General features: G+C 41.4%; 1 protein-coding gene and 2 long non-coding RNA genes across 3 annotated transcripts in view; 1 reads left to right on the forward strand and 2 right to left on the reverse strand.

Moving 5' to 3' along the window:
* The window catches only part of stab1 (stabilin 1), a 181,118-nt gene that overhangs the window by 143,866 nt on the left and 11,751 nt on the right, over positions 1 to 25,501 (forward strand). Inside the window, exons 68-69 of the mRNA XM_082533046.1 lie at positions 13,999 to 14,148; positions 14,546 to 14,650. Coding sequence (XP_082389172.1) covers positions 13,999 to 14,148; positions 14,546 to 14,650 — 255 coding nt within the window. The remainder of the gene's footprint in view (positions 1 to 13,998; positions 14,149 to 14,545; positions 14,651 to 25,501) is intronic.
* LOC309706482 lies at positions 1,136 to 2,266 on the reverse strand. The gene is made up of 3 exons (XR_014276746.1): positions 2,178 to 2,266; positions 1,729 to 1,816; positions 1,136 to 1,148 (listed from the first exon to the last, which is right to left on the reverse strand). It is a non-coding gene; the product is annotated as an uncharacterized lncRNA (long non-coding RNA).
* Positions 2,270 to 3,467, reverse strand: LOC309706480. The gene is made up of 3 exons (XR_014276744.1): positions 3,433 to 3,467; positions 2,694 to 3,311; positions 2,270 to 2,325 (listed from the first exon to the last, which is right to left on the reverse strand). It is a non-coding gene; the product is annotated as an uncharacterized lncRNA (long non-coding RNA).

Below are 25,501 nucleotides of genomic sequence, written 5' to 3' on the forward strand. Positions count from 1 at the left end.
CACCAGTAACCTTTCAAAACAAAATGTCTAATTTCACTGCATTGACAGTAGGTAAAGAATTAAACTGACATTACTCCACTACTGAATCTATATAAACCAACAGTTAAATAATGTCAGTTCTTCCGTGTTCTCTGGAATCAATCACAGCAAAGAAATTAGACTCTTTCTTTTGAAAAATGTTGGGAAAGAACAATACAAAACATTCTATTTAAGGCCTCTGACGTCAAGATTCAGTTAAACAACAATTATAACTAAACAATTTGAGGTAATGTTAGTTTCCATTAACATTAAATTAGGTTACTGAATTGGCAAACACCTTCCTATTAACATTACCCATTTTACCCCAATAACTAAAGAAATTAGCACTTGCAGGTCAAAACCTTTATTCAAGAGATGCAAAAATAACATTGATACAGTGACTGTCAAAAATTACGGCACTGATCATACTGTGACATCTTGGTTCAAAACAGCAAGCTTAGAAATATTCAACGTTCCTTACTTCAACTGAATGAAACTGAAAATACCATTTCACACGGCCCATATGGGATATTTAGACTGCATAACTGTTCATGCTACATCTCTTCACTAGTAAAAGAAAGAAAAAATACAAAGAGAAATTTAAAAATGCTGCCAAACAGACAGAGAACTTGTACAGAGCAAAAGGAAAAACAAACAACAACAACAACAAAAAAACGGCTCGTCCTCATGGCAGTTGCAGTGTATATAAAAATGAACCCTGCGATCTGTTCCTGGAATTGAGCTTCAAAAATGCAGCAGAACAAGTGTGAGATTTAAATGTCCTCTCACCTAGAGCTGGTCACCTCACATGCATAACAGTGAGCTTCGTTGCAGGAGCAGTTTTGTCTTAGTTGTGAGCTTTTCTTGAGAGCTGAGTTGCTTCCAACTCCATTACCACCCTTTGAATCACCTCAAAAGTGTAGCAGAGTTGTGATGGGTAACTCATATTGAAGGAATAAAAAAGGTCCAAACAGCATGGCTACTGCAAAGGTCACGTTATCCAGATCTTGAAGAACTACTATACCCTCGATGATGATGCCAACGTCAGAAAAGTCATTGCCTGGTGCATCCTCTAGAGACAGATGTTCATTGTGGTTTTCTCAATCTGTGCAGTGGCCCTCAGTCAAGTCCTGGTTAAAAACAAAACATTTCTTTAAGATTCCTTTTTAAACTCATCTCTTTTGAATCTACCAGTTCTAATGTTAGAGTAATTTAAACCAATGCAAGCAACATAGTAAATAGCTATAGCCAAAGAGTGGCCTGCCATGCTGCCATTCATGGTCTAACAGAGTTTCTAAGAGAGGGTGAAAAACATAATTTCAAATGCTTTACATTAGTTTTTCTTAGAAAGACACTGGCCCATCAGAAATCCAGGTTTTGTCACTCAGAAGATGTTAGAATTTAGACTTTCAGCCCCACAATTTGGTTAGCTGTTGGTCTTTTTTTTTTCAAACAAAAGCTAATGTAAATATTGGTGGGATTTTCCTTTGTTCACTAGAATGACAAATTTAAAGTTTTTTCACACTGATGTGACCCCTAATACAGGGGTGGGGCCTCAAGGGCCGGCGGCTGAGTTCACTACCAGGCCTCATGTGAACTTCAAATTATTAAAGAGGACTACTGGTCCTAACTGGTCCAATGAGGATCAAGTGGATAACTAAATGCATTTTTAAATGTTGCAAAGCCACAATCTACTCATAAAACACTCACCATGAACTCCTGCACCAAGATGTTGCAATTGTCTTTCACACAGATGCGGAGCACTTTGATGAGACTCCCTTTGAGCATTAATGTCATCCTAAAGTATTATAACAAAGAAAACAGAGATTTGTGAACTTTTCAGTAGCACAGAAGAAAATGATCCCAGACAAAAACTTAAACCAGTCAACATGCAACACCAGCATCTACAAAGCAATATCAAAAGTTCCTGTTTGACATCAACTTTATGGATATATAGTTTCCAGAACATTTATTTTTTTAAAAAGATCAATTTTTCTCAGTGGGCCAGTAAATGCATGACGAAAATTATGGCATCCTTTCGGTGGAATCAGTACTCACAGGTAATAGTTGACTGTTTCAATGGATGCAGCATAAAAATCTTTTACTGACCTAATGCAATACATATACACTTTGTAGTTAAAGAATTTTAAAGTTCTTACTGTCATCATGGCAGCTACATCCTTTAGCTTTGTGCCCTGTTCCCCCGATCACTTTGCAAACACTTTCAGCAGACTGTCAGAGAGAAACTCACCTCCGTCAGAAACCTGTAAAGGCATGGTTGGGATGCACTGGAATGCTGCATTTCATCTGAAATGACATAAAATTATTTTGAAATAACAGCAGGCACTGTGCTTGGTTAATAATCAGTAATGTTTTGTTGAATAAAAACTGTGTTTCCAGATCTTATGGGATTAAAAAAATGTTTATTTCTGATTTGCAACCCAAGAACCCACAAGTTACAACCTCATTTTAGTTCAAGTGTGCATTAATGTGAGTCCAGTAATCACCTTTCTGACAATACATACAGGTATAAGTTAAACCTATGGCAGATTTTGGATTTCTCAGTTGTATTAATAGGGTGGTCTATTTGAGTATGCATGCACCTAATAATTATAAAAAACCTATTATAATTAAGTTACAGAAACCTTAAGCGAAAATAGAATATACTTTCTTACCATAACACCTTGAACCCACAATCCATCAGCTGACTCCTGGTGAAATGCAGAATAGATGTGGTCTCTCAATGTGCATCAACAAAAACAAAAACAAAAACAAAAGGACAGCAGGTGAGGGCAGGAGGGGTAGGGATGTAAGCTAGCATAATGCCGCTGATGATATTAGCTAAAGCTGTTCAATGTCCAAAATCTCACTAACACCACGGTGCAGTAAATACACAATGTAACTGAAGAGTCAGTTGACAAATCTATTCACACAGAAAACCAAATTATGTTATGAGTGCCTCGTAATTAGGTTTAATGTGATATTACGGCTCTTGTGCCAAAGACAAATTCAAATGAAAAAGCGCCAATTCTTTGATAACAGATAAAACAGCAAATAAGCTAACGGCTCTTTTTTTAGCATGTTACATGGCGGCACTTTAGACGTTTAACTACATTTGGCTGAAATATGGTAAATATTAATTCAAAAAATCAAGACATACCAAAAAACGTAGAGTTGGCTGCTCGACTTGACTGAGATGGATGCATTTTTTAAACCACGATCCAAAGCCCGCGAGATGAAATCACGCGTGGTTTCACGAGATTTAACGTTGCTATCTTATTGACTTACTTCACCTGAACATGATATAAACAATTTAATACACCCTTTCTGCATATCATGTAGTTTTTACACTATATAGTTACATTTATCTTTAAAACATGAGGCAATTGTGTTAAATACATGCAAGATGCTTACATAAATCCAAGAGATGGCCAGTCCCTTTTTTTCAGTGTATACCCATTTCAATTATTTATCTTTACCAGTGAAACCAATATAACATCTCCACATTCACAAATATACATTTCTGACATTCAAAAACAAAACAAATCAGCGACCAATATAGCCACCTTTCTTTGCAAGGACACTCAAAAGCCTGCCATCCATGGATTCTGTCAGTGTTTTGATCTGTTCACCATCAACATGATGGAGCATTGTCCTGCATGAAAATCATGTTTTTCTTGAAGGATGCAGACTTCTTCCTGTACCACTGCTTGAAGAAGGTGTCTTCCAGAAACTGGCAGTAGGACTGGGAGTTGAGCTTGACTCCATCCTCAACCCGAAAAGGCCCCACAAGCTCATCTTTGATGATACCAGCCCAAACCAGTACTCCACCTCCACCTTGCTGGCGTCTGAGTCGGACTGGAGCTCTCTGCCCTTTACCAATCCAGCCACGGGCCCATCCATCTGGCCCATCAAGACTCACTCTCATTTCATCAGTCCATAAAACCTTAGAAAAACCAGTCTTGAGATATTTCTTGGCCCAGTCTTGACGTTTCAGCTTGTGTGTCTTGTTCAGTGGTGGTCGTCTTTCAGCCTTTCTTACCTTGGCCATGTCTCTGAGTATTGCACGCCTTGTGCTTTTGGGCACTCCAGTGATGTTGCAGCTCTGAAATATGGCCAAACTGGTGGCAAGTGGCATCTTGGCAGCTGCACGCTTGACTTTTCTCAGTTCATGGGCAGTTATTTTGCGCCTTGGTTTTTCCACACGCTTCTTGCGACCCTGTTGACTATTTTGACTGAAACGCTTGATTGTTCGATGATCACGCTTCAGAAGCTTTGCAATTTTGAGACTGCTGTCAAGTCCTTCTTTTGACCCATTTTGCCAAAGGAAAGGAAGTTGCCTAATAATTATGCACACCTGATATAGGGTTTTGATGTCATTAGACCACACCCCTTCTCATTACAGAGATGCACATCACCTAATATGCTTAATTGGTAGTAGGCTTTCGAGCCTATACAGCTTGGAGTAAGACAACATGCATGAAGAGGATGATGTGGACAAAATACTCATTTGCCTAATAATTCTGCACTCCCTGTATATATATGTGTATATATGTGTGTATATATGTATATATGACTAGTGGGTACACCCGTTTGTTTATTTTTGATTACTTGTTTATTTCGGTTTATTTGTGTTCTCATGGGTTGTTTTATCTTATGTTCCTTATTAAATAATAAAAAATAAAAAAAATAAAAAAAAGGCACAATTTAATTAATTTGAGGCAGTAAATTATTCAAATGTGTTTTTAAAGGTTTAAAACCATCACTGCCTGCTGGCATAAACACTGCTGCAGCTGCAGATTCCTAAATATCTGCTGAATAGAACACATTTTTATTTTAAGCATATTCCCAAGTGTAAGAGTAGAGACACTGTGGAGCCTCAGGGATTAACCGAAAACAGGCTGTTTTTTATGGTCTCCTCCTCTGAGCATGGTCAGGTTATCGTACATCTACAGAAGTTCGCTGAATTCTCAGAAACACTAGAAACCATCAGGCATTTACTGAAGTCTGAATCACAGCTTTGAGTCAGGCAAAAACAACTAACCACACTCAAGTGCAGCAGATCAGTGTCAAATATCATAAATTGACTTTTATTCTAGAGACTTTTTTCTGCCAGAGCTACAAATCCTGATCACAAGGAGATTCACATTATTAAAATTGTGAAAAAACTCAGAATAAACAATCTGCAAGTTAGTCGATATATTTTTCAAAAAAATATGTCTTGAAAAGTATTTAATATATGAAGCTGAAATGTCACAGAATTCATATATGTTAAAATTTTGGACCATAAAATTTTTAAACTGGAGTTGGACAAGTAGAAAATGTTCTGCAAATTAGATTATTTGAGATGGAACGACCCGGTGGAAAGCATTAATTAAGATAGAACTCTACTTTGTACATTATGAATAAGCTGGTATCTTTAGCTGCTGAAGCAGATTATAAAGTAGTGCAACTAGCAATAACGTTTGCAAGCAAGAAGTGAAGCGGGCTAGGATTAACTCATCTGGCAGTCCTTTGTTTTTACTGGTAACAGACTTTGTAAAGTTGGAAGAATAATAACAGATTCAAGCTTTAAGCAGATAAAATGAAATGTCAAAATGAAGCTCCAGCCACATTTTTTATTAAAACAAGCTGTTTTCTGGGGTGGACAAACAGTGTGCAGGGGCCATCTAAAAAGTGCAAAATTCAAAAATGAAGATTCTTCAATTCTACATTTCCCTGGTGTAGTTTAGTTACCTAAATCCCTTGACACATCACTGGTTTCCTGTTAATTATACTATGAACGTTAGTTTTCACCCTTCACACTAAAAAACACTCCCACCCCTCAAGAATAAATAAAGTAAAATAAAACCCAGTTTTGCTAACACCAGGTCGAGATCAGTGCAGCAGAAGCTAATGTTTTATGACGTTTGGAATCAAACTCTGAACACAGGATCCTACTGTTCTTTTATCAGCTTCTCCCTTTGGGGTGCGCCCAAAAAGACTTTACAACTGCTGACACCTGCCAAGCTGGTTTCTGTAACTTGGCGCACAAAGCACGGCCAGTTTGCAGGTGTTCTTTACCATCACTTCAATGATCTATCGCTCCGGAAGCTTAGAGATTATTAGATGAGAGTGATGGAGATGCTGCAACAGTATTGACGCTGTTTTGTTTTTACTTTTGGACACTTATTCTGCATTAGAAGGCTGCAATGAGTCCAGTGTGCTTAAATTATCAGTATAAATGATTATGGCACTTGTCATGTGTGGCAACCAATGCAGTAGCCATAAACAAGGCTTAATGTTGTGTAACCCAGTTGAGCTGGGTTATTTTCTCCCAGTTCAGCCTCTGCATGACATAATATTTCTTTAATGTTGCAGATTATGCAAAAATTGATTGAAGAAAAAGGTAATAAAGGGACTAGATCTGATGATATTTTAAATAATAGGGTTCTTTCAGACTATTATGTGCTAACAGCATTAGGTATTTTTTAAGCAGAGCCCTCACTGTCCTCTACAGAGAGATAAATTAGGGGTTGTCTGAATCCTTAATGTTGTTCGACTAACAGGTATTTAAGTCTTTATATGGTAAGTCTATTAGAATCAAAGTGTTTGGTTATCCCAGTTTGACCTGTAGCAGTTTCTGATGTTTGTTGTGATGTGCAATGCTGCCATAGCAGAAATCAGTGCATGGTGAACGATGGCTGTCCAGAGTAACAGCGTGAACTCTGATAAATCTTCTCATGTTCACAGTCTTAATAGACTCTCTGGCATTTAGTGGAAATACATCAGACAGATACCACAACATGATGGTTAGATCTGGACAGATTTGCTACTCTCTCTACAGTTATTTTAATACCTGCTGAGTCATCTTAATTTGTCCTTAATAAAGGATAAATGGCTGGACTGTGTGTTCTTGTTTTTTTTGCTTGTTTGTTTGTTACTCTTCATTTATTTACACTCTTTCCTCTTCGCCCCTATTCACCTTTTCCCCATCCCAAAAGTTTTCTTGTCTTTATTTAGCTATGTTTTTCCTTCCTTCCTTGTTTTAGTATACGCTTCACATTGTATATCTTTTGTTTTACTTCCTGTCTTTGTCTTCTTACCTCACTGCTTCCCTGATTTTTCTGCACTGTTTATAAATGTGTATTTATAGTCCTGTCTCTCAGTATCTGTCCTTGTTATTCCATCTGTGCTTTCTTAATTTTGTTGAAATTACATATTAAAAACCTTTTTCTTTCTGTAACCATGCCTCCAGTATGCAGACTTTGGGTGCCACTTTTTCCTTAGTCTTCACGTAGGTGACCCCAAATCAGTCCCTGCTCCGGGAGAACCATGGGACCCAACCAGAACATGAGGCTGTCCCAAGTGTGGTTCAATTTCTTACTCTTAAAACCCCCAAATTAGTTTCCAGAATATACAGAATGCTTTATAAAACAGATGAATCAATGTCACTTCCTATTGCAAAATGGGAAGCGGATTTATCAGTTAACTTAGACCAAAACTTCTGGTCTCAGATTTGCTTAAAAACCTTTCATCTAATTAGAAATCCCAGTCTTCAATTAATTCAATACATAATATTACATAGAGTGCACTATACAGGTCATCGGATCTTCAAGATGGACTTTACGTCTACCAACAACTGCTCACACTGTCAAACCAATACACCGGACAATTATATCCACGCTCTTTGGTTCTGTCCACCAGTTCAGAAGTTTTGGCGCGAGATATGTGAAGACTTATCAAAGTGTCTGAAATATAACATTCCAACTTCCCCTTTAGTGTGTTTGTTGGGCAGCTTAGATAATGTCACTACAGAAAAGAATATAGCCCATATGGTTTTCACTGCCCTATGCATAGCCAAGAAAACTGTCCTCATGAACGGGAAAAATAAAAATAATCTTGTCACGGTTCGGCATGGTGCTCTATGTACAAGCAGTGCGTTTATTTACAGTGATGGAACTGATACACAACAATAATACATCCCCGTGTGCTCCCGACTTCCACTCCGTGTCTTCTCCCCGTGTTTGTGCCCATGTGTCTGCTCCCTCGTGCCAGTGCACTCTGTCTGCTGCCCTCTCATCCAGCAATCCTTCCTGGGAAAATAGAGGCAGTAGTTAGTACCCTCAGTTCACTTGGTAAGCTCACACTCACAAACAGACCAGCTGGAGAACTGACGGGAAGTCTCACGAAATGATCCCGCGTTGGTGGGAGCTCCAAGACTCTCTTAAGTAGCTCCCCCGACGAGGCCTGATCAGCAGCAGGTGTGTGGCTTCGGGTGTGGCCAGTCCGCCAGCAGGGCCACACCCACCAGGCCTGAAGGCGCCCGCAGAAACACACACACACACACACATACAAGCAGGGATAACGAGGGACAGCAATACAAAATATATATTATAATATTAGTCCATAACTGCTCAGGGATCCTGGGTCGCTCAGACCCAGGACCCTGACAAATCTTAATTCTAACCAATATAGAAATTATCTATTAGATTAAATTAGTCTTGATACAGCCTCTGCCACCACATCAGATCAATTACTCTGGGCTCCTTTGATCAGCTCCATCACCTAGTGGGGGGGGGGGGGGGGGGGGGTAGGGACAGGCCTAGGGTGTCGGGGGGTTCCCCAGGAGCATCTTCCTTGGAGGGCTCAACCCGGGGTAGCGGTGATGGCCTATTAAGGGCTCTTTTGGCTCTTAGGTGACGGTTTCCTCGTGGCTGCGTGCAGCGGGGCTAGGGAGGGTCTGTGTTGACGGACGTGGGTTACTGACCTGGTAGCCTGGCTGCCCCTGGGTGGGTCCGGGACGGGCGTGAGGTTCTGGGGGCGCTCCGTCTCTGGGCTGGGGCCCTGGCCGGGCCTCGGGGGCTTGGGTCCTGGTTGGTGTGTTGCCGGGGTTGTGGGCGGGTGGGTGTATGGGGGCCCAGTCCTGGCGCAGGGTGCTGCCGGTGCATCGAGCCACCTGGGGGGCTCTTCAACTGGTGGGGGAGGTTGGGGGAGGGGGAGCTCTCCTCTCTTCAGGAACTCACTCTGCAGGAGGGGGAGATACAGGAGAGGTGGAGGAAGATCTCAGCCTGGGCGTCTATTGTAGTCGGGAAGATGAGTGGATGACTGGGTGGGTGCAGTTTTTCTCTGTGGTGGGGTCTGTGGGGCCGGGGCTTAGAGTACGCTTGGGGAGTGTGATTGTGTGTACAGTGTCTCTCTATGTCTGTCTCCACGTTGGTTGAGTGTTGAGTAATTGCATATGAGAGCATGAGGGTGGGAATGGATGTTTGTATCTGTGTGTGCCTGTTTGTCTGTGTCCATATGTCAGGTCGGGTATCAGACGCCACCTCTCTGGGGACATCTCAGGTCCTCTAAGGTATGGAGGCCTATCTCCCCCCACCACTTCCCCTGCCAGTGGCGGACTCCCTCAGACATCGGTGCGTTGGTGGTTCTTTGTGTCCGGAGATGGGCGTCCAGGTACACACCGGCTCACTCCTTGGTGGCTGCTTATCGGGGCCTGGAGACTGGGGCTCGCTCGGGCCACTTCGGGGGTGGGGTGCCCTCGGCCTCTCGGCCTGGGGCTCGCTCACTCTGGCACAGCTGGCTGCCAGGGGAGCTCACGGGCGCGTCACTGCAACCCCCCCGGCTTCTGCTCCGCGGCTGCTGAGTGACCCCTCATCTGGGACTCTCGTCAGCTCTTTCTGGGATAGTGGCACAGCTGCCCCTCTGTTAGTCTTCCTTGGTCTCTTGTGTTCTCCTCCATACCTGCTTCATGCCCTGGTGGATGGGGCTGTGGCTTCCCACACCCTCTAGAAGATCATTACATGAAGGAACCTTTTAAAAACAAGCGCATTCATGCTCACAGGTGTACACACGGGTGCTCACACACACAAACTACACCCTTTTTGGCTCCTACCTCAAAGCACACTGTGCGCTGTCGATATTACGTGCTGCACAATAATGTTTAATATTTAGTATTTACTGTTATTTTTCCATATATCATTGTGATTAGGGCTGCTCGATTATGGCAAAAATGATAATCACGATTATTTTCACTGAAATTGAGATCACGATTATTTGACGATATTTATTTAACCCTTTAAGACCTACCATAGAACCAAGTCCGCCAGAGCTTATATTATTTTTTTACATGTTGTAGTGCCATTTGTGGCAGCATTTCAAGTTGCTATACATCAATACAACTGTTATAGCCCATATTTTAATAATATGTATGCATTAAGTCCATAGTAATTACATAAATTGCAAAAAAGTGCAATAAACTACAAAAAAAATTGAAAATCGCTTTTGTTTTGTTTACATATATTTCTACTTGGAGAAATTTAAGAGGCTTATCCCTCAAAACTTTAAATACAATAAAGTTGCAAAAAATAGTTTCCCACCACAGGAAATTTATTTTGAGTGTCTTCATAGTTTTATTTTGGAGATACAGCAATTTTTATATACTGCAGGAAAAACAAAAAACAATCCTATGATGCAAATTTGCAAAGAAAACAGCATGTGCATCATTTCACTGTGGGAAGTGTTACGAACAGCTGATAGGAACGGCAAAGCGTGTTTCTGGAATATTATGTTTTTGTTCCTGCAAGCGCTTTTTATGCAATTTTTGCAAAGCTATATGTGGAACGAAACCGTGACCGAGGACAAGCTGATGGCATCAGATGTAAGTACAACTCCTCCGGTTTCATATGCAAAACAAATTATTGCGCTAGCTTACGCGGTTCAGGTTCTACAGGGATTTAAAAATAGTTACGCAAAACGGAGCGTGCTGCTCTGACCGGCTTTAAAGGGTTAACAATGACTTTAAAAAATAATATAAAATAGTGTGCAACACCACTGAAGTTTTTTTTTTTAAACTCTCTTTTCAACCAACGGCAGTCACTCTCCAAATAACTTCTGCTTAGCTTTCCGAGCTTCCCTCGGGTCCTCTTAATCAGCGTCTCCAACCTTTTTTGCGCCACGGACTGGTTTATGCCCGACAATATTTTCACGGACCGGCCTTTAAGGTGTCGCGGATAAATGAGGGAGGGGCTAATAATCGGCTCAGTCATTTTTAATGATCGTTGAAAGCCCAGATCGTAATCGTGATTAAAATTCGATTAATTGAGCAGCCCTAATTGTGATGTTGTTTATTCTATTGCTCTCGTCTTCTTCTGCTTGTTTTCTTTTTTCTTTCTCAACAGGTGATCCAGGGGATTGATATATGTATTTTTTGTCTGCTTATTTTGTTGGTTTTTGTTTTTTGCCCTTTATCCCCGTCCCTCTTCTCCGCTGTTTTTCTTTCCCTCTTTATTTCTCCCCTTTCTTTTCCTCATTCAAGTCTGTCCCGTATCTAGCAAGTGAAAATAAAAAATAAAATAAACAATAAAATGTGAATCAAATAGACCATTACGGCAAGGCTGGGATGGTCCATTTGGTAAAGTAAATCCGTTGGGCATCTTTCTTCGCCTTTAGACAACAATTCTGATGGCAAAAGAGCCAAACGGGACAGGCAAAAAAAAACAAAAAAAAAACCCATGAGGCTTTCCCAGTAGCCTGTATCACCACTTTGTGGTGATGGAGGATGTACTCAGTTTACTTCCCACAATATGGTATCTGTTTTAGCTGTGACATCATGTTCTAGCTCAAGTTAGTAAGCCTTTAGTATAGAAGATGTGTTGAGGAAACTCAATGAGAAAAACCACTGCCTTGGAACATTTCTCAGAGATACTAGGTCTGCATTGGAGCGGAGGGTCGGGTCAACAAAGATAGAGGGGGTTTTGGATAAAGGTGCCTCTCTACCAACAGCTCCATTTGTGGCATTCAGAGGAAGCTAAGGGATATCCCCACTGTTTGACAGGAAGTTTCCCAAGATGGGATGCTTCTTGCTGTATGGTTTGACTTTTCTTATCACCATTATCTCTTCAAGTAGCTCAGAGAAAACAGGCAACAAATGCTTAGCCATCTTCTATTATTACTTCTGTGTTACTTAGATGTAACACATTATTATTTTCAGTGCTTCTGATATTTATTTAGACTCTCTTTTCAATTGATCTTTCTGAATTAAGTTCAAATAATTACTTCTTTCAAATCATCAATCTGTCTATTAGACCCCATTCCTAGAAGACTGCTCAAAGAAGTCCTACCATTAAGTAATGCTTCGATCTTAAATATGATCAATCTATCTCTATTAAAATGTTAGAAACCACAGGCCTTTAAGGTGGCAGTAATTAAATCATTACTTAAAGAGCCATTACTTGGCCCAACAGTCTTGTCTAGTTACAAGACAATCTGAAACTTTCCTATATCTCAAAAATTCTTTAAAAAGTAGTTGCAAAACAGCTAACAGATTATCTGCAGAGGAATTGCTTATTTGAAGAGTTTCAGTCAGGCTTCAGAGCTCATCACAGCACAGAAACAGCTTTACTGAAGGTTACAAATGATCTTCTTATGGCCTCTGATAGTGGACTCATGTCTGTTCTTGTTCTGCATTTTACTAAAAAGATTTGAACCTACCTCAGGTATTAAATGTACTTTGCAGCAGTGGTTACTTCTATTTAATAGACTCCAGTTTATTTAAGTAAATGGGGAGTCTTCTTCACATACTAAGGTTAATTATACAGTCCAACAGACTTCATTGGTATGCAGATGATACCTTCTTTTATCTGCCAGATGACACACAGGAATGTCTTCAAGACATAAAGTCCTCGATAGCCTCTAATTTCCTGCTTCTAAATTCAGATAAAACTGAGGTTAATTTAGTCAGCCCTAAAAATCTTAGAAATATAGTATCTAACCAGATACTGAGTAAATGAGGTGATTCTCCCGGGTTATGTTGCAATAGACCTAGATTGGCTTCCCAGTGTTTCTTCTTCACTATTTACTCTTTGTGTGTTTATACACCACTCTCCATTTGATTATTAGTTGTTATTAATGTCTGGCTCTCTTCTGCAGTATGCCTTTTATTGTGTCTTCCTCCTTCCTCTCGTCACCCCCTCCGTAAGCCTGGTTCTGCTGGAGGTTTCTTTGGTTAAAAAGGAAGTTTTTCCTTTTCATTATTGCCAAGTGCTTGTTCATCGGGGGTTCTCTGAATGTTGAGGTTTTCTCTGTATTATTGTGGGGTCTTTACCTTACAACATAATGCACATTGAGTTAACTGCTGTCGTGATTTGACACTACATAAATAAAACTGAATTTAATCAAAAAATTACAAGCAGGGATTCAAAGAAATCATTATTATATACTCGCAACAAACAAGGTTACAAAAACAAAGAGGTGCACAGCCGGCTGAAACAACACCAAAACGATGCTTGTGCCAGTGGATGTGACATTTTCTTTTGTTGTACATTGCCATTTGCTAAGGTGAGAAAGCTAGCAAAATGGGCCACAAGAGTTTAGGCGGTTTGTTAACAAGTTACTGAAAATGTTGTTGCCAATTTTCAGATAATTAACTTCTCAGTGGGTTATGTTTTAGTGTTTGCTCATCTCTTATCTCCAGCATGAGTTGCTCAGGAGAAGAGGTTACCAATGTGGAATTGCCAATGAGAATAAGCGGAAGAGACAGATGGTTGGATGGATTGATGGATGGTCCTAAAAGCTTGGGTTTTAATATGATGTCACTTTGCTAACAGGTGTTGCTCTACTGGAGAACACCAGAAAGGACTACACAGATATTTCCAGATAACTAATTTAAGTTGAAACCAGCAATACACAGACACTGAAAAGCTCTAATGTATGGGGACCTATTCAACAACTTCAGTGTGAACCAACATAGTGTTTGTGTAATGAGTCAATGTGCGACCTTCACAATAACTGAAATCCTTGTGCTTTAATCCATCAATTAAATTTTTTATCATCCTCTGGGAAAATGAAGCTGGTCATGATGACCCAGCAGAATCACGTCACCATGGCAACAGTGGAGCAAAGTGTTGTCATAGTGATTAGAGCTAAACAGAAGTGTGTGTGGTGAGGATTAGATGGTTTATTTTACTGATTCTTGTCTTTTCCTTACGTCCTCTGCAGAGCTACCATGACACTTCCCTAGGCCACGCCCACTCAAGCACAACAGTGACGGCCATCTTGGTGACGTTGATGTTGGTGTGTGCACTGGCTGCACTCGGCTGCTATGTCTTCAAACACAAGACTGATGCCTTCCGCTTCCACTACTTCAGAGTGAGACACACACACACAATGCTCCTTGTTGTCCTGGTTACAGTATTTTTATTTTTTTACATTTTTGCCTCATTAGCTGCATGCGATTCATAGATTATTTCCCCACCAGAATTACTTATAACTAAGTCCCTCTAGAGCTATGTCTTCCCACTTGATTTGGTAACACCTCTGGGCAGTTATTTTGAAGCTCCAGTTTAAATGAATGGGGAGTCAAAATAAATTTAACTGGGTCATAAAAACAATGCATGAATGGAAACTTAAGTTAAATATGCTAAAAAAGCACTTACAAGGTTTTGATGAGCTAATAAAGTTTTTTTCCCTTCAAGACATACTTAAGCTGTGAATTGTTATTAGTTTTATCTTGGATTAATACTGAGTCATCTTTTCTCTGTCACAGAATGAGGATGAGGATGGTGCAACAGGAGGTAGGCCCAAACCCACACTGGTCTCCATCCCCAACCCTCTCTACGTCAGCTCTAGAGCCTTAGCTGAGCCATTTGAGGTAAGTCTTAGGTACTTTATCTTAAACAGAGATCCAACAAATTTCTGTGTTTCTGAGTGTTTCTCAGATAGCTGTGTGCACAGGTTTTGTTCTTAGAGCAGGCGACCCATATGCCAAGAGGCCCAAGTTCCAATCTGCATTCGGTCCATTTCCTGCAGGTCTTCCTCTTGGCCTTTTTTCCAGCTTTCTTGTCTGTTCTCTGCTGTCCTACGAAAATAAAGGCTACAAAAAAGCACCAAAAGAATCTAGAGTGACCCTGCATGACTTGGAGGTCAAAATAATTTATATCTGTCTTACACTGGTTCTTGGTGCAGCCCCTCAGGTCATCCTCGGTTTGACTGTTTTAGCTCTTTCCCCTTTTTTTCAATATGACATCAGAAACCACAGAGAGATACAGAGACAAGACTAAAATTAACAGGACATAAGAGGAGAGTAACTGAGACAAGAAAGTTACAACAGGAGTTCCGGAATAATACATGAAATGTGAACCTAACAACCTAAAGATATTTAACAGAACTTCAAAACTCGGACACAGCAGAACTCTAAGCCACAGACTCGGAACCATGACAGGACTAGCCCGCTGTATCATTTTTTCACACTGAATTTGGGGTGGCTGTGAATTTAGCCCTCTGTAGGTTGATCATTTTCATTTCCATCAAACAGTGTAGCATCTTTCTGTTCCTATCACATTACCCAGTCCATATATGTAGGTAACCATAGATAAAGATTAGAGATGGCACGATACCACTTTTTTATGTCCGATACCGATACCGATATCATAAATTTGGATATCTGCCGATACGATATGAATCCAATATAGTGTTTTTTAAATCAACAAAACTGTTTTTTTAAATATCTTGCTGCATTTTGTATAAGTTCATACTCAAGTTTAAAACAAGAACTACACTAAAGCTATTCTGTTATACCTGTATGCAAAAAAAAATATTTCATAGTTCAGCAATACTGATCAATCTAATAAACTTAAACCTACACCATCCTCCCTATTCTGGTATTTTAAAGAGTACTTAGCATAAATATTAAGCAACCTAACTAATAGGGTTCCAACTCCCAGCAACAACAAAAATAAATAAATAAAAAATAGGGAACCACCCCTCACGCGCCACCTCATGATGCTTAATCGACGTAATCAACCTTAATTTGATGCAGTGTGAAAAAAAATACACAGAAATCAATTATTTTTCAAGAAATATTAAATAGATTCAACAGCTTTCTTCAACAAAATTGCAGACTGCACAGATGGTACCTTCCCAAAGGAAAAAGTACTATAGCTTACTAGGGTATATATATTAGACTTAATAGTCACTATATACAGTAATGGACTTCTATTCATTTTGCATCAAATTAAAACTTTGGGTGTAAGATTCGGATAATTATTTATTAAAAGCTAGACATTTTAAATGAGAATAAGAAAGAAAAGTATGTCTTTGTGCCCCCTTTTCCCTGTTAATGCCCTATCGGCCCCCCTGGCTAAACTTTGCTAGATCCGCCCCTGCACAGTTACCAGCGTCAGCTACGTAGAAAAAGATCCTCGAGTAGAAAGTAATATTAAATAAATTCTAACAACAGCTGATCAAGCTTAAACGTGCTGCTGTTGTTCAGCCGCTGGTTTCCTCTTTCTGGTGCAAAGTGGGCCAAAAGCAAACAAGAGACACGGACTCCGACAGAAAAGCCGATCAGCTGATCGTTAAGCAGTTTCATGATCGAAGTAGCAGCAAGAAGAGGCAGTCGCTTGTTAAGCTTAACGCAGGAATGCTTTACAAACATTCAGAGATGGACTTACACACTTGCTTTACTTCTCTCGGGATAACTTTGTCGGAGATGAAATGCCGGGTTGCTAGCGAAGCTCCAAATGCTATCCAGACCACCACAGGTCCCGCATGCCACAGCCGCTCTATCACGTGATGCATACTGCTCCGACGTGCTAACGTTCTGAGGTGAGTTACGGCGAGTTGCAAGTTTTGTGAGGTGCTTTCGTGATATTTAATGGATCGGATTACATTTTTTATTTTTCTCCGATATCCGATCCAGTAATTTAGGTCAGTATCGGACCGATCGGTCCATCTCTAATAAAGATACATGATTTTATTCTTTTCATTGCGATCTGATGTGTTTTCAAAGTGTTCCTTTAGTTTTTCTGAGCACTGTGTTGTGGTGGACTGCGGCTGCCATACGTTTGCAAATGGCTGGACGACATAGTTAAACAATGCTGCGCTCACTATTTGGCACCAAGATACAAATCTTTCATATTTTACAACACCAGTTAGCTGCTTGCAGCTCACTGATCTGGCGCTATTGTGCATTGCAGAAAATGAACGGTTGTCTCACTGAAATATAAAGCCTCATCCAGCAATAACCTGCAAAAAGGCTGCTAATGTTAGCCTCACACAGCAGACTAATCTGGGACTGTGTGCATATGTTTATAAATTTGACTAATGTTTAAAATAATGATTTTAACGGTTTTCATATTTAAGCTTTTTCATTAGTTTATCGTCTAGTTTGACTGTTTAGTTCCTTAAGATTAGTCGACTAGTCTGCATTTTAGAAAATATTGGGACCTTCAGTAGAATGAGGTTTATGAACACACACCGAATCTGAAAGCATGACCGTTTACTCCCCCCCCCCCCCCCCCCCCCCTCCCCCGGATGGGTTTTCCCCATGTTTACACCCTTTCAGTTCACACAGGGAGTTTTCCACCATCCATCATGCCACACATACAGGTACAGCTGACATCCTAAGCAGACTCACAAATCCTCATATTAGACAGCCTTCTTCAACATCTCCCCTGTTTCCTGGGATGTGCAGCCTCTTGCCTGCCTCTTCTCAGAGATAAGAGGCCTGACTCCATGTGTCTGTGTGCACTTGAGGGAAAGGTGGGAGGTTTTAACCAAAATAAGTTTTAGGCCCTACAGCTGCAGCTGGCAGAGGAAGAGGAGGGTGATGGGAGATTTAATGTTGCACTCTATTACTGTAGCCTGTAGTAACACATAAATATACAGTGCCAGCTGAACAAAAGAGGAGCATCATGGAATTATATTTGTGTCAAAAGTGGCGCACGAGAGAAAATGATTTCACAAGAAATTAAATAATTTCATAGGCGCAGGTATTCATGGCCACTCACTCAATTAAATTCCTCACACGTAAATTCAACAACCTGCTCACATACACCCCGGTAACCAAACGCTCAAAGAAGTCAGATTTTAATCCAACATGCAATACCATCTAGAAATAATCTGACTGGCAGCAACTTTATTTTTTAAGCACGACAATGATCCCAAACACACTTAAAATGCAGTAAAAGCATACCTGGATTGAAAAAACACACAATGGAGCACTATCAGTCATGGATTGGACTCTCCAGAGCTCAGAGCTTAACACTATTAAAGCATAATGGGATCATCTTGACACAACAAAAGAACAAAAGGCAGCCAGCATCCACAGACGAACATCGGTGCAGACACACTGCTGTACCTCAGCATTCTGCTGCAGGGCTACCGCACATCTCTCAACCTCAATGCTGCACAGCTTCTAATTTCTAGCACCGCTGAGTAAAATAAACATCAGCTGCTCATCCGCTGTTACTAATTAATGATTAGTCTGTGTGTTACTTCATAGCAATCCAAGACTGTACTGATCTCAATCTTCATGTCCTCTCTGAGTTATTAAAACTGACAGTAAGGGTGAAAAGAAAGATTTTAATATCTAGATTATGATGTGCACTCCTTAGGGAAGCACTGAAGGCACACCCTTCATTATGCCATTACGCCCAAAGAAAAAAGAAGCACTGCTACCTGTTCACGGTAGAAACTCTCCATGGTGTCATGGGAAGGGATAGTGTTTATTGACAGTCCGAATGGCCCAGGGGATGGAGCTGTTTGTGAGTCTGGAGGTGTGGGATTGACTAGGGATGGGTATCGTTTAGGTTTTATCCGATACCAGTACCAAACCGGTACTTTTGAAATGGTGCCGGTGCTTAAAGAATGGAGAACACAAAATTGGTCCAAAAACCTCTCATGTTCAGCTGTTTTTTTGTAAAAAGATAACAATATTGGCCTTTTCTGCAGCTATAGGGGATTTATGGTATCACTCTTGGCTGGAAGCAGTGCTTAAACAATGGACAAAAAACACAAACTTTGTCCAAAAACCTCTCATGTTTAGCTGTTTTTCACTTTTTCTTTGGTCATTTTAGCCTTTTTGGCCAGGGTGAAGGGAGTATCTGCCATCAAACAAGAAGACAGCTGCATGTAACTACGACGGTGTTTGCTAGTTCACCTTACGTGCATTAATTTAATAACGTGGTTAGCCTACTCAACGTACATTACACACGAACAACATTAAGCTACTGACACAGAGAAGAACGGCTGCTACTGCCATCATCATCCATCATCGTTTCTGCTACACTGGCAGGGCTAGGGGCCAGGACTCTACTCTTCGGGTTTTTGGGGGATGTTGCTAACTCAGGGTCATATAACAGGCAACCCACGCGCAGTAGATGTGCACGATGTGAGGTCTCGCAGCAAGCTATCAAATACGGCGCATTTCTCGGCTTTTAACAAAATGCTATACGTCGCCAGGTGTTTCATCAGATTCGAGGAGTTACCTCCTGTGAAGTACAGCCAGACTTTTGACCGCTTCACTTTGGGCATTTTTAATCTGTAGCTCTGCTCTAAAAGAACGTACGTACCTGGGCCCGCCTACTACGCTCGCAAAGGTAAAATGATTGGCTGGAATCCAAAGTGCATGACATCTCAGGAAAAAAAAAAGCACCGAAATGTACGCTGCTTTTTGGTCTGGTTACTACCGTTTATGTCAGAGCCGGTACCCATCCCTAGGACTGACCAGAGGTGCCAACCAGAGGGCAGCAGATCAAACAGGTGGTGAGCGGGGTGCAAGGGGTCACCTATGATGGCTCTGGTTTTCCTGAGACAGGAGGATCTGGCGATGGCAGAGGGCAGCCAATGATTTTTTTGGGTGGTGTTAGTTACACACTGCACAGCTGTCCTCTTCTCAGTAGTGGCTCCAGCATACTCAACACCAAGGCAGTAGGAGAGTATGCTCTCCACTGAGGAGCTGTAGAAGGCCACCAGCAGCTTCTGGTCAAGGTTATTCTTTAGGAAAAGGAGGAAGTGCAGCTGCCGTTGATCCTTTTTTACCAGGACATTGGTGTTGTGGGTCCAGGTGAAATTGGAAGAGGTGTGGGTGCCCAGAAACCTGAAGTTGGAGACAGATTCCACCCATTGTCCATTTTTAATGAGAGGGGAGTGGACCTGTCTGTGCCTCCTGAAGTCTATTATGAGTTCTTCTGTTTTAAGGACATTCAGCTTCAGGTTGTTTTCTGAGCAACAGTGGGACAAGTTCTCTACTTCCGCCCTGTATGCTGTCTCATCTCCATCAGAGATGAGTCTAACCACGGTGGTGCTGAGAACAAAGCCCTGTGGGGATCCGGTGCTGAGTGACAGTCAGGGGGGAGGTAGGTAGTCTTTGATCCAGGAGCAAGTGACGGGGGGTTCTGAAGGTGGTCCAGTTTGGTGGTGAGGATGTCTGAGATTATGGTGTTGATTGCTGAGCTGTAGTCCACAAAGAGCATCCTCATGTAGTTCTTCCTGTTCTCCAGATGGCTCAGCGCTCTGTGAAGGGTGATGGCATCCTCTGTGGACTGTGTGTGGGGGAGGGGTGGTCTGAAACCGAACAAAGAAGGCTTTGAGGTTAGCCCCTGACAGCAAGTTTGAACCTGCTGTCGGGGGTTGGAGGGTTCTGGCCTTTGTAGTTGGTGAGAGTTCTCCACATCTGGCGGGGGTTGTTATCAGTGAGGAAGCCTCCCCATCCTGTATGCCTCATTTGCCTGTTTGATGCCCCTCCTCAGGTTGGCTCTGGCAGTGTTGTACAGAGAACAGTCCCTCAGCCTGAAGGCAGAGTTATGAGTTCTGATCAGAGCCTGTACTTCACTTATCATCCAAAGTTTTCGGTTAGGAAAACCACGGATGGTTTTGGTTACTGTTACATTCTCTACACAGCACTTAATGTAGAAAAGGACTGACTGAGTGAAGGTCTCCAGATCCTGGTGTTTGATGTTTTACAACTCTGTCAGATCAAAACAGCCCTGTATTCAGAGAAGCTCATCATCTGGCCAGTTTTTAATGACCCGGGTGTTTGGAGTGAGCTGTTTCCTGAGGGGGGTGTGGGCAGGAATGAGGAGCAGAGAAGAGATGGTCAGATTGTCCTAGGTGGGGGAGGGGTGTTACCCTGTAGGCCTGTTTGATGTTGCTGTACACATGGTCCAGTGTCCTGATCCCCCTGGTACAGTTACAGTTAACATGTTGGAAGAATTTAGGGAATACAGACTTCAGAGATACCTTGTTAAAGTCCCAGCAACAATATCGACGCCCTCCGAGGCTCTGTCTGCTGTTTACTGATGATAAGTTGAAGGTGGTTGGGTGCTGAGCTAACATTAGCATTGGGGGACATGTAAATGTACTATGGCTACCGTTAGCTTGCGAGGTAGATCAAAGTGCCTGCCCTGAATAGACATGGCCTCTAAGCAGTGACCATCTGTAATTCTACTGTTACGGCACCAATCCTGAAGCAGATAAGCACAGAGCCTGCTGGCCCTTCCCTAACCAGATCTTTGTTGCGGTCCTGGCGGTGTAATGTCTGGCCCAGTAACTCTACCAAGACATCGGGGAAATCTGGATGGAGCCAGGATTCAGTTACAATCAGTAGACAACACTCCCGGACAAAGCGGTTAAATAAATCTCTAATTATAGCCCCTCCATTTTATTTGTGAGGGATCTGGCATTGGTGAGGAAGACGATTGGAAGCAAGGATTTGTGTTGTTCTTCTCGCAGCTGGATAGAGCAGCAGCACAAAAACCTCTAATGATCCCTGTTGTTCCCTAACAGAAAGAAAACAAATGGCAAATATCTAAACCGTGTTCTTAAATAATAAACAAGAGAAAAGATTATTACCAAAAAGAGTCTTCTCACTCCTATTTAACTACTGCCAGGTGCTCAATTCGTATGGATAAATATTTACAATTTCCTCTAAGCTAACAACCAAAATGTTGATGTGAAAAATAAAAATCAGCTCTCCAGATTCAGTTACTGGCTTGTATTCAGGCTTTGAACACACTCGATGCTACTGGCGGCCGGCTGGCTCTTAGTTGGGTGCAGAGGAGACGAGGAGAGGGACGAGGTGGCTGTCAGCTGGAGGTTAGGAGGCTGCTGTCCATCCAGTAATTTAATCTGCATCCAGTCTTTGTGATGAGCTAGCTTAAGGGGTTGAGGCCTAAGAAGAGCAGTGTGGACTTGCTTGTCTCAGTGATAATAATAGTGTTGATGGAGAGTAATTTTATCTTTATATCTTGCAACATCGAGTCTAGGCACAATCTTCATCCTCGGCTCAGTGGCTGCAGTGATTGCAGGTGGTTGGGCATCATATAATTCAGTTACACTGACATCTTGTAACAGGGTCACCTCATTATATCCGTACTCATTGTGTCTATACTGATCTTCAGCTTCAGTAGTAGCTTTCCTTTATTGATATCGTAGCACAGAGCTACCAAGTGTTGATGTTGGTCTGCTGCTCATTAATATAACCTCTCTTAGTGGGTTGGCTGGCATAATAGAATTCAATTAATTCCATGTTCTGAGTCCTTGCTTTGTTCCTGTAGGCTGCTTGTCAGTATGTCAGTATTTGCAAACTGCTGATGATCTCTCTCTGAGGGTGTTTGCAGTCTGTCCAAGTCAGACTGCAATTGTTTCAGAAAGGTTGTCTCCTATCAGGCGACCTGTGCAATCGTGGGCGTGACTGTGCAACACCCTCAAGCTCTGGGCAACCATGTAGTCATCGCAAGTTGTAGTCAGTCACAGAATGGGAAAGAAAATTCAATACAATCATCAGGCACTACCAATATATTTATTCATTGTTTATTTGTGGATGCAAGGAGGTTGAGGTCCTATTTTTACTCATGACTGAGGCATTAGCTTGCTCTGAATTAGAAGGAAGCTTTGTCAAGCTGAGTGTGTCCAACACTTGAAGTTTTTAGTCGGTTCAGCTGATTTAATGTATATTATTTTAGGATGGTGTTGCGTGAGATGAGCCCTCTTGTTTATTCCCACAGTATATTTATAATCAGTATGTCCTCTCTTCTCCACAGTAGACATGGACCACTGGGATGTTTACAAGACTGATTCAATTGCGTTTTGTTATGTTTGTACAGTGCTAAGATTTTTTTTGAGTCTCATATTATCCATAAAACTCTGTAACAGATGCCATGGCGTCTCCAGGCTATTTCACACCTGTCACACGTGCTCAGTGTGAAGCTGCTCTCATCTGTGAAGAGAACAGGGTGCCAGTGGCGGCCCTGCCAGTTCTGGTGTACTCAGGTGAATGCAAATGGTGCAGCAGGATGCTAGTCTGTGAGCACAGATCTCACTAAGGGAGTCAGGCCCTAATGCCATGCTCATGGAGCCTGTTTCGGAGGTGTGGGTCAAAAACATGCACACGAGTAGGGCTGTAGGGCACAAAGGAGCAGATACTGGTCATATTGCAGGTTTGAGGCCCTTCTATGGCCCTTTCGAGCTATCATCATGTAACAGTCTCTCTCCTGGTATCTTCACACTTTTGAGGCTTTACTGGAAAACACAGCAAATGGCACAGCAACCGTTTTGCAATAGCGCATATGGATGTTTTATCCTACAGGAGCTGGAATAGCTGTGAAACCCGAATGGGATGCAGGTATCATCTCATGTTACACGCAGTGCTAAGGACACTAGAAGGCAAAATGAGAGGAAAATCAGTCAGCAGAGATAAGGAGAGAACAATGGTCTGTGACCACCACCTGCTAAACCGTTCCTTTTGTGGGATTTGGCTTGTTGTTGCCTCTCTGGTGCACCTGCTGTCACTTTCATTTGCACCAAAGCACCTAAAATAGATTCGTAATGGTTTGTGTTTCTAACTGGCCTGATCAATATCCCTCAGGTTTAACTGAGTTTGTGTTATGCTGTGATAAAGGATTGTTCCCTTAATATTTTTGAGTGTGTATTTCTATAGAATATTTATCATTATGTAAATATACATAAGATAAAAATATAGAGAGAGTATATATTTATTGATACTTTAATATTTTTATTCATAATATCAGAACTTTCAGGAGAAAAGGAGAAAGGTCAGACCACCGTTTGCCACTTCTCTGTATTTGGAAGGCATGTCGATTTTAAATAAAAGGGGGGAAAAAAGCTTGTGTTTAAATGGCAGCTCACAAATTAAATTAAATGCCACACAGAACATGTGGACAATATCCCTGGACAATATCAGTATAGTTACTGATACTTGTTTAATTGTTCAGGATAAAAGCAAGCGTGTGTTCATCCTAATAAAAATCCTGATAAAGAACTGAGAAACACAGTATTTGTCAGCACACAATTTGGCTCCTTCTTTAAAATGTAAGAACTAAACGATGTAATTGGAGCCTGATGATGTGTAGCTTTCTCCTTTTTCTCCAGATTCTGCCATCTTCCTGCATGATTTCATAAAACACTGAAACACTGCATAACAATCCAACAGCACACATTATTTCTTGCTGCTTGAGAAATAACTCAGAGAATGGGCGATCATGGCTCAAGAGTTGGCCGTTCGTCTTGTAATCAGAAGGTTGCCGTTTCGAGCCCCAGCTTGGACAGTCTTGGTTGTTGTGTGCTTGGGCAAGACACTTCACCTACCGCCTGCTGGTGATGGCCAGAGGGGGCCGATGCTCATGTTACCTGCATCGGGGCCGATGGCGCGATATGGCAGCCTTGCTTCTGTCAGTCTGCCCCAGGGCAGCTGTGGCTACAACTGTAGCTTGCCTCCACCAGTGTGTGAGTGTGAGAGTGAATGAATAGTGGAATTGTAAAGCGCTTTGAGGTCTCAAAAAGCGCTATATAAATTCAATCCGTCATTATTAGAATGTCCATGTGTTCACTAAAAAGTAGATTATCTAAACGTGTTTATGCTGTCGGAGTTCTTGTGAAGGACACTTAGTTCTCTTCACTTTGCAGCTTACACATTCCTTCTCTATCAGAGGAGCTTCAGCTTGTTTTCAGCTGTGTGACCTCCAGAATCACATTAATGCCTGAGACCACAATCAGCCTTCAAGGTCACACTGACATTTAAAAAAAAAGTTTGCTGAGGGTTAGATCAGAAGATTAGAAACAGTGTCATGTCTCAGTTAAATGTTATGGTGTAAGACTATACAGACAGCAACAGAGTAGCTTAGCATTGGTTATAGCCACAGATAATCTCCAACTAAAGAAAAAAATCTCATGTCAGTTAATTAACAGGATCACATTTGGTGTCATCATCATTTGGGCATCCAGTTAGAATATATAACATTTTCTTTTCTTTTAAATAATCGTTTAAAATAAACAGGGGTACGAGGAGAAGTTTAAAAAAGCTCACTGACCAGCCGCTGGCTCTGGATAGTTCATTGTGAAAGAAAGCACCTGCTACCATCCACCACTGGCTTGTTTTACACAGCAGGTGTAAATATATTAAAGCTTTATCTACTCATTATTCTGCAAATTTCAATTATTAAGTTAAAATATGAAACTACCGAATTATTATGCGTGAAGCAAGGAGCATATGAAATATCTAAATTCAAATTAATAGAAATAAATTTGCTGTTTTAGTTGCCCAGTGAGTCTGATCTGCAATCCCAGGGACCCAATGTGGAAGAAATGTTATGTTAGACTCCACTTTGTTTTTTAGGCACCTCTCATTTCTTTATATTTTGATTTAAATGAGCCAGACCTTTATTAATATGAGCTGAGCAATAGTTCTCCAGGTTTTCTGGAG

Source organism: Aulonocara stuartgranti (assembly GCF_965226115.1).
Source record: "Aulonocara stuartgranti genome assembly, chromosome: 5".
Lineage (NCBI taxonomy): Eukaryota > Metazoa > Chordata > Actinopteri > Cichliformes > Cichlidae > Aulonocara > Aulonocara stuartgranti.